The sequence below is a fragment of the Monopterus albus genome, unplaced genomic scaffold (assembly GCF_001952655.1).
Source record: "Monopterus albus unplaced genomic scaffold, M_albus_1.0 scaffold58.1, whole genome shotgun sequence".
Classification (NCBI taxonomy): domain Eukaryota; kingdom Metazoa; phylum Chordata; class Actinopteri; order Synbranchiformes; family Synbranchidae; genus Monopterus; species Monopterus albus.
In genome coordinates, this window is record NW_018127938.1 from 1,110,980 (window position 1) to 1,124,025 (window position 13,046).

A 13,046-nucleotide genomic window follows, 5' to 3' on the forward strand; every position below is an offset into this window, starting at 1 on the left:
ACTGAAGCACTGATGGATGAGCCGGCGTCAAGAGCTGGCTGAGGATATGGAAGCTCTTTTGGTCTGCCCATTGTTCCAGGGTTGCTGTCGCTCTTCACTGAGGATTCAGCCCTGCTGGTGCCCTGCACTGTCATCTTCCCGGTCATTACAGAAGTCAAGACAGCTCAAGGGTGTCACTGAGGATTCATCATAACCGAAGGACTCCTGCTGCTGCGGATCAAGCGGATTCTGTTACTGGGTTATCCTTTGTATTTTGTAGAAAAAGTACACTGAACCACTCCTTTAGATCTGTGATCAATGGAAAGATTTGTATTCTTTTTCTCTTAATTTCATACTTGTGTGAGTGTTGGAAAGCAGAATTTACAGAGCAGCATTTGAAACCTTTGAAAATTCCTCCTTGATGCTGAATGTTTCACATTGTATCTGAGATGTTGCAGAACAGAGTTATCACTCAGAAGTCTTCCCTGAAGTTGAAACATAACAAGGAAGGGAAAACTGCATCATAACTCCCATACAGTATTTATTTCTTTCCTTTTATTTATTACTAATATATCTCAGTATTTCAGTATACTGCCACCTTCAGGCTGAAATTCATGTTATGCAGAGTCAAGGACAGATGCTTCAAATTTCTCAGGGGAATCAACCTAAACATAAGAGCAGACAGACCTTCGACATCAGCCAGAAGACTCTCCAAACACTAGAGACCTCTCTGTGAACTCAGTGTTCAGGTTGATCGATTTCCTTGAAAAGTCTGACTTGGAAAATCCTGTTAGGTGTTGGACCTTTCCCAAGGAAAGCAGTGTGCTGAAATCATTTTTACAGCTAAATATATATTTAAGAAAAAAGATTTCCACTCTAGCTTCTTTAATGTAATGTGTCTGCTGACTGACTGACAGGCATTCAGTCCTTCCTGAAGGAAAACACCTGTTAAACTTTCTGTAGCTAAATAAAGACCTGTCCAGTGTGTACCCACGCCTCTCACCCAGTGTCAGCTGGGATTGGCTCGAGTTTCATATCCATCCACCTGAACGTGGATGCATCTTTGTCTGTGGGGGCAGCTGTGGTTCAGTGGGTCGAGCGGTTGTCACCCAATCGAATCACAGTGCCTACAGTCCACACGTCAAAGTGTCCTTGGGCAAGACACTGAACCCTCAAGTTGCCCCCGATGGTTAGAGCCATTGGTGTGAGTTAGTGCCGCAAATGGCTGCCTTGGTTCTGGTTCTGTACCGGAAACAAATTCCTTGTGTGCAACAAACTTGGCCAAATAAAGGTGATTACCCTTATACTGTGAGGGAGGATGCCAGAAAACTAATGAAACACAGGGAGAGCATTCAAGATCTCTACACCATACAAGATGCCACGTTACAAATATAATCTCTTTTTTTTTTCTTCAACACTTTAACGCCCTTGTAACTGCACTTTATGGTACTGTGTGGTAATCCAGGCTCCTTCTACAACAGCATGCTTTCTTGTTCTGTCTCTTTCCTTCATTTGCCTCTGAAACTGTTTTCCTCTCTCATTCTAAAGTTCAGTTCTTAAGTTAAAAAATACTCTTGTTGCTGTTTGTGAGCAATAAACTTCTGAAAGGGCTGAAGGGGGTTTCTTGTATATGTACTCAGAAAATTATCACCAAGCTCTTCAGGTTTGTAAGTGTTAAAGCGTAGTGTTTAGATTTTATGCCCCTGAGCTTTACTGGTTCACTCTTACTGTTCTCATCAGCTTAATTTTCAGGTTCATCCACTGCCTGGCCACCACCACATGACAGTCTCAGTCCTGCTTCCACCCTTTGTTTTCCTCTGGACTCTTCTAAAGACTGTCAGTCCACATCCTGGCTCCAGCTTCCAGATTTTCTCTCCCACTCCACACCTGTAGCCATTTTACTAATTAGCTTACATGTTTGCCTGTTCCCTTTGTTTGGTTGTCAGATTGTCTGATGTGCTCACCATCTTGTCAATCAGCCACAGTTTCCCTAGCCCTCTGGGCATTGAACACTTTCTAGGGTTGTTTCCTAGTGTTAGTCTTTCTTCTTGTGTTGGATTATTTCTTCATGTTGACCCTGCCTGCCTCTGGTCTCTGTCTCTTGCTTAACCATTTGGATTTATTGCTTGGCCTGGACTGAATGCACACCTTTGACTCCTGTTTGGACTTTCTGCTGCTATCTCCTCAGTTTTGCCTGCCTGGACTGCAAGTAAACCTCATGTTTGTCATGTGCTAAAAAACAAACAAATGAAAAACTGTAAGTTATCGGTTAGCCTGTTGGAATGTCTGCATTTGGGTTCAACTTCTTAGTGCAGTCTCCATGTCACCTTAGAACTGGATATGTCAGTGAAGCTTGTTCAAGTGGCCAAATCCATTTATACAGGTATAATTTTCTCATTTTACTTATGTGAACACACTGACACCACATCTAGTGTGGAACTGAGAAAGCTGCATAGGATTCATGCTCTGCTGCCCCTGCTGGCTGGAGGCCCAGGCAACACTAAATTGATTGCAGCAGCACACTGAATCCTGAACAGGCTGTTAATTTGCTTGGCTCTTTCCAACCAAGAAAGATTAATCTGCCAGTTTGTTTTCAGGCCATATCAGTTTCTGTAAAACATAATAACATGAACCAGAGTTTCTGCATATGTTTGCTATAGTGTTCCTTCTTATTGTTGCTTATTTCACTGTTCTTTGTTTCTTCCATCTGACTGCCTTCCTTTAAGCCTTTGTCCCCTGTGCTACCCCGGAGCTCTGCTGTGGGGATGCCAGTTTATGGCACTTCTCTGTGTGAACAGTTTCACAAAATTAATTATTCAAGTGTTTCATAACTGGTGTAAAACTAAGCTGTAAAAATGAAATTAACATCCAGTCTCCCTTTATTTTTTTCCATTCATTTTCATTTTATTCCTCCATTTTTCCCTCTTTGCATCTGTCTTTCGCTTCCTGTCTCTTGTGGCCAATTCCATTTCACCTCTTTCGGCAGTTTTGGCCTTTCTTTTGCGATACTTTCCAAGTGTGGCATCTCTTTGTTTGTGAAAGGAGTGGTTAATGTGCCCCATATGGCCCTTAGAAAGTTATTGCAATAAACTCAGTTTCCGTTTTTAAAATACTGTGAACACTCGACCGCCACTTTTCTCTGTCTCTCTCTCCCTTCTCTGCCTCATGAATGACAGCTTCTATTATCTCCTGGATAATAAATTGCACAGATTAGTCATGGGGGCAGACGAGGGAGCAGGGATATGTCATGCTCTGTGTGATTGTGTGTGTGTGTCTGTGCCCGTCTGCGTTTGTTTGTATATGGTTTTCTGCCTATGTGTGTATTCATGGATTGTGTTGAGCTATGTGTTAAGCTAGTAATGTTTGACTAAGTCTATTTGTTTCTCTTTGTCTATATTCATGAGTTTCTTTCCAGCAGAGTGTGTGTGTGCATATACATGTGTGACTGTCAGTCTAGATGCATGCCATTATGGGTGTGTTTGTGTCTGCAGTGGAACACACCAGAGGAGGAGTTGATGGGCCAAGTGCCATTACCTGATAATTACAGCTAAAAGTCTCTATGCTAACGAGGATGGCTCATCATCACGGTGCTGGCAGACATACAGGACACAAACATCTACAATTCAGATTAAAAGCACTTGTGTTCAGTGTGTGTGTGCATTTTGTATTTGATTCCTGTTCTCTTTGTCTTTTTCTGTATGTTCATACATGTCCTGTATGGTGGGTGGATTATTACTAAGCACAGAGGCTCACATTTTTTAAAAAAGAAACTAGCCTTTCAGTGTCTACACAGACTCAAATATGAACACTGTATATCAGTGTAATTGGCTGGCACAGAAGCCCAGTGTGAGTTGAGTTTGAGGGCATCCATATCCTGCACACTGGGGATGCCTGTAATGGGCTCACTCTTCCCCCCTTGTAATGGGTTTAGTCCCCGCCTAAATGGTGTTTGTGGCACATTCAGCAACAGCAACATGAATGTGCAATTATACAAAAACCTCAAAATAAATATTTCACCCTGTTGTGCTACAGATGTTCTCTTTGCATATGTGTGATAAATGAATTAAGATAAATTTTCTACCTGCTGGGACAGGTGAGGGTGTTCACACCCTGACATATCGCCAACCTCATTTGCAGTGAGCCTGCTAAGCCTTGATATTTACAATCCCCTGCCTTCCAAACGGGAGAAAAGATCATTTTTACTCATTACGCTTGCATGCATATAGTTTGTACCGTGTATGTAATTGCTGCAGCTGGAACAACTCAGAAACGGTTCTAATGCATCATCCACTTGAGCTAAGAGCACATCACTCTCATCCTCTGTTTATGATTAGCAGCCATCTGTTTCTGTAAAAATGGATATCCAGTCTGGTTTAATCAATCGCATCATTTCAATATAGTAGATTTTACTTTTGTGGAATGTTTTATGTGTGGGTAATTTTTTTTTTTAAGAATAGAAATAGTAAATTTGATGTCACACCAGTACCCTGGTATGCAGTAGTTGGTCCAGCTTAGCTCTGTTAGCTCAGTTTTAAACATCTTCTAGTTGCATCTGGCAAAATAAATAAAACTCAAAGTTTTGAAAGATGTAAATATGAAATCATCTATGGTATTAAACTAAATGTTCTTTCATTTCTACCAAACTGGCAATGTCATATTCATTAGGAGAGATCAAAAAATGCTTCCATATTTCAGCCTTACAACATTTTGTCTAGTGTGACTATGAAATCTGACATGAGGATGTGAAAATGTGTGCAGATTAACAGCACTAATTAATGAAATAAAACCTGAGCAAAGCTGAATCTTTAATAAGATCAAGCAACATCCAGAACAAAGGGGAAAACTGGAGAACAGTTTATTTACAGCAGGTTCTTCCATGCACATGTAGTCCCCTAGGAAATGAAGAGGATACTGTGGCATTATCTTCAAAGTTACTTAATGAGTGGAACAGTTGTCCATTATGTTGCTACCAAGGCTTAAAATAGAGAAGTCAGTGCTTCAGAGAGGACTTAATACTGGGGAATGTCTTGAAACAACATCCACGTTCATACAGGCCATTGCATGTTTTTAAACTACCCAACAAATTAAGGCCAACTTCACATCCTACTGTCTTGTGTAAAAGTGCAGCACTTTTACCTACAATTATGTTTTTTGGAAGTATGGTATTGTTACTTGCAATTAATTGTTAGCTCTCCCACTGATAATTGCACAATATATTCATGGTATACTGAGAAATGCAAACAGGCATTTTGCCTCCTCCACCCTGACTGACTGGCCAATGACTCCCACCTAATCCACCTGTGATTTTTAATGATTGTGCCCCTACAGGGCTTAAATACCACATACCAGTCAGACAAGTCTGAAGATGCCTTTTGAGTGAGAGGTGAAATGTCCTGAAGAAACCTACAGCAAGTTCAGTTGCCTCTGTCTTAAGGCTTTCGGATAGTTAGGAAGGGACTATCTCAGTGGACAATCTGTGTTTCTGTAGAGTGGTACCGCCATCTACTGGCCACCGTTTTTCATTACCATGAGCTTCGAGAAAGGTGTGATTGGATGTTGTGGTTTGGAGTATATTAGACAATATACTACACAAAAATATATAACCACACAATATGCCCAACAAGAATGGTGTCCCCAGTCAATAATTATATGTAGGGTTAATGACAGTCTAGTCGTCTTTTTATTTCTGTTGTAAACAAACCAGATGCATAGTGTACATTTGGTGGTTGTCAAGTCAACTTTTATTTGTATAGCCCAACATCACAAATCACACATATGACTCAAGGGGCTTTACAGTTTGTACAGCATACGACACCCTCTGTCCTTGGACAACTGAATCGGATAAGTAAAACCTCCCGAAGAAGAAATTATTAGGGTTGGTTTTACTATTGACAGACCTATCAGTCCATTGAGGTGTAATCTAAGGCGTTTGTAAGATTGTTCATCAAAAGGCAAAGCTGACAAACTGACACTGGCATTATTTTAATTTTGTAGCTGATGTTTTGTATTGTAAATGGTGGAGGATAACAATATTAATTTGAATATGTTATTTTATTTAGAAAGAATTCTCTGGTTTGTCACATACAAGCCTGTTGTACACAGAGTAGTACGGGTTTTTACATTTGACTCTGATTCAGTGGGGTGTTCAAACAACAGCGCTGTGACCCTTTTAGCTTAACCAGTGTCAGATCTGCGTAATGTTTTCCTTAACGGTAGCATTAAAGGGCACGTGTCACAGTCTACAACCTCACCATTATCACACATGTACAATACCTCCCCCCCACCACTCAAAGTTAAGCTGAATAATCATATTGTCAGGGAACACTCAGCATAATTTCTAATCATCCAAATTCCCCTCCAACACAACACCTGGAATATTTGTCCGTGCATACATAAGTATATATATTTATATATATAATATGGTAAAAAATATAGCATTTGGAATAAATACATATTTTTAGAGCAAACTGTCAGAATAATTGTTGTATACTCTTCACAATACTGTATATACATGTATTTGGCTGGACTTACAGGAACAAATGTTTAACCCCATGTGAAACAGATTTGGTTTCAGGTCTTTGGTGCTCAGCCAGTTATGAAACCTTATTACATCTGGCTCACACCGGATTAAACATGTGGGTGTGATTTAACACTTAAAGTACTACACAGGCATGGAAGACCAGATATAACGGATACTTGTCACAGCACAGATCAGATCACCCTTCAGCTATCTGTGCTGTAGGAAGCTACACAGACTCTTTGATTTTTGTCCCTTAATATACAGACAACCAGTAGTGACCCAATGTGCTGCATAGGGTTAAATTTCAGGGTTTCAGCCTCATTGTTTAGATGCTACTCTGACTCAACAAATGAAGATGATCTGATTGCTAAAACACTCATGAAGAAAATCCTATTGCTGCTAAATAAATGCAGCCCCTTTTTATGGTACTACATAGTTACAGTAGGATACTAAAGTCCATCTCCATAGGCCTGTATTGGCTCCTATATTAGTAAAGTGTCTGGGAATAACAGAGTAATTGTGCAGAATTAGAGTTCAGATCACACTGCATCACAGAAAAATACAGCAATGCAAAGGCGTTGCAATATAATTTGATTATCGGAGAAATGAATTTGGAATCCAGAGATTTTTCATCAGACTGGACTGTAGTAGACCACAGATATGGCATTTATTAAACTGAGTGTCGTTTTCTGTAAGTCCCACCTTGAGTGTCCCTAGAAAAATGGCTTTACCTCCTCCAAAGATCAGTTTTAAAATGTGGCTCAAGTGCAGTTATCTACCAATCCTGATCACAGTCAAGGACCACCACAGGTTACCTGTTTGCAGGTAAAAATGATTCATCTCTTTCTGTAAACGTATTGAACTATTTGACCTCTCTAGTGGGCACCAAGGGAGAGATGCTGATTTTAAACACTTATCAGACCAGTACACCTGCTTTAAGATACTTTAGGAGCATGGGTGTAGTGTAAACAAGCGAACAAGACCACTCACTGGAACAGATCTCTACTCTGTGAATCTGGATGGTGATGGGATTAAGGCTAGGCCAAAGCCAAACTCTGTACCTAGTTTGTGATTGAAAATATATCATGGATATTGCTTCTTAGTATGCAAACAGGCAAAACAATGCCCTCGTTGCTCTGGGGTTTAAGGTCTTTACCTGCCAGACATATAATTGCCTGGAGGCAGGAACAGGGTGAAAAGTGTTAGTCATTTTGAAAATGGGCAGATCAGGTCTTTGTGTTCAGGGTTTTCTATGCGATTAAATCTCTTTAGTCACACAATGTAAAAATATCCAGACTCATTCCTGTCTGCTATATCCACTGACACACTCTCTATGTTAGTCTCATGTCAATATAGTTAGTCTTGCTACATCTTTTTTTGGAATGTATCGTAGCCTGCCTGACATTCACTTTGCATTTTGTAGCATTTGCATACATGATGTGATATGAAATGAACAGGTAAACAAGACATAATACATTGAACTGAGGGAGGGAGATGGGGACAGAGAGATATGGATGTAATCACGAGAACAGACAGTATTACAACATACTGTTGATTAGTACAATAGAACAGTCAGCAGGGGGAGTAACTATTTGCATGCAGCAATGTCTGGATGATACAATCTTCCTTAGTAGTAGTCTTTCTTTAAGAATCTAGTTGTATTCTGGTTATAAAAATCATTTGTGTCCAACAGAAACACTTAATCTCCAACTAAATAATTTGTTTTTCAGTAATTTACAGATGATGATCACCCATGTCAGATGTGAAAAACCCAAGTATGACAAAAACAATGCACTATGCCAACTTTCCACTGAATGATGGGAAATTTGACCAGAAGTTAGAATGATCTGTAGTTCACACATTTGGAGATGTATATAGTTGCTTTTGGACATTATTAGACAGGACTATTTACTGTACACAAACACAATAAAAAAAAAAACGCATTAGAAAATACGGTTTCTGTGTTTATGTGATTATAATTTGTTAGAATATGTTTTCAGTAATGGCTTATGTCCAAATATGAAAAGACTGTGAATGCCATAAAGAAAAAATAAACGTCATATTTAATATCAAGGTAGATCATGTGCTTTGTATTTCATTTGAAGAGCTAGTTGGATGATTTAAAAAACAGCAGTTTCTCAAAGTATTTCTTCATCCACTCGCCACTCGGTCAGTGCCTGCTCTTTCTTTATTCTCTTACCCTGTGCATTGCTTAATATCCTGTGGATCACACTGGTCACTGTCTTCTCATCAATCCAACTGACTGTCCACTGAGTGGCTGACGCAGTATATCCATAAATACCAATAGGACATGTTGGCAAAGATGGAGAAGAAAAATGTGGGAGTACATTGCTGGATTCTCCAATCACTGAGGTTTATATTCGAGCTCCCATAATTCCAAGGTAAACAGACCATATCGATGTTTCTTCTCTGGTCATACAGTGGATGTGCTGTATGATGTCGGGTTGCGGTCAATGAGCTTAGAGTGGTTTGGAAGAGTAAACGGGGGTCAGCCTGGCTCAAAGGAGGTCTGTGGTAGATGAGGGCTCAGAGGGTCGAGTCTCAGTGTGGGCCTTCAGAAGGTCGACTATGTCTTTATGGGAGGCTCCCTCTGCCACTGACAGTGCTGTTTGACCGTTCTGCGGGAAAGCAGGCAGAAAATGTTAGGTTCAGTCAAATATGTTGCAGTAACTGTTCTTATCCTGCCAGTGGCAGTGTTGTATTGCTCTTTCTCTAGCAACTGGACTTCATTGTACTTGGTAAATACTGCAACAGCCCTGATATAGACCATTCTATTATGGTGTACAGGACACTGGGAAACACTGGATTTAGTATCTGGAACCGTTGTGTAAATACCAAATACCAGTGGAGATTATTATTTATCATTTTCCTTTTAAGTCTGATAATTTACTACTAAAACTACACAACAAAATGTACAACAGATGTTCTTATACGTTGTTGGTAACTGCACCATTCTCAGTTATTCTTGCCGTTTATTCTTTTAGCCAAAAATTAGATATTGGATACTGCAGCAGACAAGGCTGCACACTGAGAGCCTTTATGTCTCAAGGGAACACAGATGTTTCAAAACGGCGTGAATGCTCTGTAGAGTTTACAGACTGCTTGACTTGATTACATATGTCAGAGCTGCTTATTTCCTCAGTTTTGAGATGGTTTGTCCACCTCTACCGCTAAATATAGTGTGTGCTCATGTGCTGTCAAGGAATCACACAGCAAATGAGCTACCAGAGGCACATGGCTCATCTGTTGGTTGGTTTTTAGTTTGTCTGTACACTGTATACTTATCTCAGTCATCCACAGTCAAATTCAGAGTAAATGCCTTAATGAATAGTTGTACTGAAGACCTTAAGATTTAGGCTAATTGTTGAACTTAGGAGGAGAGGTACAGTGTTGGAGGCGGCAGAAAGGTTGTGTTGAAAGGGGAGGTCAAGGATGTATTAGTTCACCCTCACCATTTAGATAGTGTATCGCAGATTGTAGCACTTGGGTGCCAAATCAATTTCTTATAAAATACTCAGACATTACAGTTGTATTGTCTTTGGTGACTGATGATTAAGACCCAAGTACGTACCAGGGTAAAATTGATTGGTTATTTGAATGGTGTGATAAACGCTTTCTTGTTATTAATAGAAAAACGATGGAGGAAATTATTTTGTCTCCCCTCAGTCAGCTTCCTTTTGTAATAATTTACAATGATGTAATTCGATAAACTGACAGTCATTCGTCATGTAATGTCTATCTATTAAAAAGAGCAGGCTGAAAAACCTTTTTGTTCATCAGCCTTTGTTGTTAAATCAAAATAAGTGTAGCTATACAAGTATATATGTATCTGTATCCAGAGACCATGATAATTAAGTGGGGGTGGTAGAAGTAATTTATGTTAATTTATTGTTGTGACTGTTTTTTGCTTTGGAGCTGCCTTCTCACAAGACAAATTTCCAATTTTAGCTGATGATGTGTTATCATATTGTAATTGTTTTGTCTTTTAGAAAACTGAGTATAAGTCCACACATGGATTCAGGTGTGGAGGTAGGGCTTATAAAATGCTACATGAGCTATAGCAGGAGTGTTGCAACAGTGTTTTACGGGACTGTTTGTAATGCAGAAGTGCACTAGCAGTGCAAGGCACCAGTTGTGGTTTGGCATTCCCTGACTGCAGAGGGGGGATCAACAATCTAAAGAAATCAGTTATGTACTTGAACAATCAGTGTTGTATGGCTATGACTACTTCTTTTTTTGCCTTGAAAAAGACCAGCTGTCATATATCATGTAAGCTTAGTGCTCATTTATTTACATTATTAGGGGGAGGCGACAGTGGTGCAGTGGGTAGAGCAGTCGTCTCCCAACTGGAAGGTTGAGGGTTTGAATCTCAGTGCCTGCAGTCCACATGTCAAAGTGTCCTTGGGCAAAACACTGACCCCTAGTTTCAGTGTTTCTTTATTGTACCTTGTCTGTGAGGCTGGTGTCACAGCGACCTGTCTCCAGCAGCAGACGAGCAATGTGTGTGTGTCCGTGTTCACTGGCGCACATGAGGGCCGTAGATCCCTCACGGTCCTGGGCATTTACATCTGCGCCGCAGCTCAGGAGCAGCTTCACCATGGCAATGCGGCCGTGGCTAACTGCGAGCATGAGTGCCGTCTGGCCCGCCTGGAGACAGCGTGAGAAATACATAGAATTAGAATTAAACAATAAGATAAAGCAGATATGAGGTGGGATAAAGAGATCCTGTACATGAAGAGAGATGCAAGGTCGGGGATGAATGAGGAAAATGGAGACATAAAAGTGACAAGTGCAATGAGAGAAAGGTTGTTTTGAAATTTATCACAGGTTACCAGATTACATGTCTAAATATAGACATCAAAAGTTGTCTTACTGTAGTCAAGAATGTGCAAACTATTCCCATGACTTCAGTGTGGGTTTATATTTATAAAATTTATAAATGTAGCTTGTTTTGCACTGTAGACAACCTTGCTGTTGAGATAAGTCTAGTTATGGTTTATTCCCTAAATGTGGCTTGTTACAATACCATAAATCTTGAGATATTCAGTGCACAAGCACTGATGTGTCATTGTTTACCTGTCGGGAACGTGCGTTGACATCACCCAGTCTCAACAGTTGTTCTGCCACCTCCAGATCATCAGGGCTCTCAGCAGCTGTCAGTGCAGCCAGCATCACTGGAGTGTAGCCTGCTTTGTTCACATTGTCTGTCTCACATAGGCCTGGACACACAGTGTTTTATTGAGTCAAAGAGAGCACTCATTTGGTTAAAATTGTGTTTCTCCATTTATGCCCGGTCAGCTATGTATGTCGCTGCGTGTGTTGGCGTCGCACCTGTATCCAGCAGCAGTTTGACCACAGGGAAGTTTGAATGCGACACACTGTAATGGAGGGCCATATTCCCATTGCCGTCTGTCAAGTTAACAACATATGGAAGAAGGGTGGGTGTGGTCAAACCCACTTGCTGCAGGTATAATCTGACAGTGTCGGCCTGCGAGTCTTTCTGACTGGAGACACTGAACCATTCCTGGTAAAGCACCACTAAAACCTGACGCTGAGGAGAGAGGGACAGAAAAGCTCGAAATGAGAAAGTGCCTGTATCAGCATTTGTATTGTTCCCTTAACATCATGTTTACTGTTTGGCCTGTTGAGTGTTTTCAGACGGATGAAAAGCACTGTATACCCCATTATTCACATCAGTGTACCCACTGCAGTCAAAGCTTTATAAGAACATCAGTAAAGGACCTGAAGCCTTTCCCTTAAACAAGTCATGTTTATCACTGTTTTCAGGAGCTTGAATAAATTCAGAAAAGAAGGCATCTTTTCTACAGCATAAAAAAAAGACTCCTTGTAAAAGCCTGTAGCTGATACAGTGTGGACAGATCAACAACCACCAACATTAACTTTGTGGTCAAATCAATTTATAGATTAATTATCAACACTGAAGAATCAAAACATACCCTTACCATTTCTTTATCTGGAGATGAAACCTCTTCCATGCGGTCCTTTACATATACGCAAGCATCTATAAAGGCTTTGTTAACATTCCCCCTGAAAACAAAGACCAGATGATGTAAAGAGCAAGGTTGTTGCCATATGTTAGATCATTTTTAAATTATTTTTGTCAAAAACTATCCTCGATCTTAAGTTACATTTCTGAGGAGATGCACATAGAGTAACTTGACCTGTAAGTTGCTATGGTGGCTATCATATGGACTAACCTCTTAATGCATCAACATAATTTAAGCTCTGCTGTCTGACTCACCCTTCAGCCTGCTTCTCCAGGAGCTCCTGGTTGCTGTCTAGATCCAGCAGGCCTCTTTCAGCTCCTTTCTCTCCAGCTACAGCCTCTCCCCCTTCACTTGGTACATCTGCATCCTTTCCCTGGGTCTCTATGGTCTCCTCAGGCTTTTCTGTTGACTGAGTCTCCTTTTCCTTCTCCACCTCTGGCTCAGAGCTGTCTTCCTCCTCCACTTTCAACTTCTCATCTCCACTGGACTCTTCACTGGATGTCGTCTCATAGCTAGAA

General features: G+C 40.5%; 1 protein-coding gene and 1 long non-coding RNA gene across 7 annotated transcripts in view; one reads left to right on the forward strand and one right to left on the reverse strand.

Annotated features, from left to right (window-relative positions):
- The first annotated feature begins 1,762 nt into the window (after positions 1-1,762).
- LOC109961745 (uncharacterized) lies at positions 1,763-3,627 on the forward strand. Of its 3 annotated transcripts, none has more exons than XR_002275166.1 (3): positions 1,763-2,236; positions 2,312-2,362; positions 3,471-3,627. It is a non-coding gene; the product is annotated as an uncharacterized LOC109961745 (long non-coding RNA). The 3 variants fall into 3 exon arrangements; XR_002275167.1 differs by having other exon boundaries at positions 1,772-2,188; XR_002275165.1 differs by lacking the exon at positions 1,763-2,236 and having other exon boundaries at positions 2,245-2,362.
- Positions 3,628-8,967: 5,340 nt separating this feature from the next.
- Positions 8,968-13,046, reverse strand: part of kank4 (KN motif and ankyrin repeat domains 4) — a 51,084-nt gene continuing 47,005 nt past the window's right edge. For all 4 annotated transcript variants that reach the window (XM_020602725.1, XM_020602723.1, XM_020602721.1 and 1 more), the window contains 6 exons: positions 12,783-13,040; positions 12,484-12,568; positions 11,852-12,071; positions 11,597-11,739; positions 10,967-11,167; positions 8,968-9,138 (listed from right to left, as the gene is read on the reverse strand). In XM_020602725.1, the coding sequence (XP_020458381.1) occupies positions 9,019-9,138; positions 10,967-11,167; positions 11,597-11,739; positions 11,852-12,071; positions 12,484-12,568; positions 12,783-13,040 (1,027 nt within the window). In that variant the 3' untranslated portion in view covers positions 8,968-9,018. The remainder of the gene's footprint in view (positions 9,139-10,966; positions 11,168-11,596; positions 11,740-11,851; positions 12,072-12,483; positions 12,569-12,782; positions 13,041-13,046) is intronic.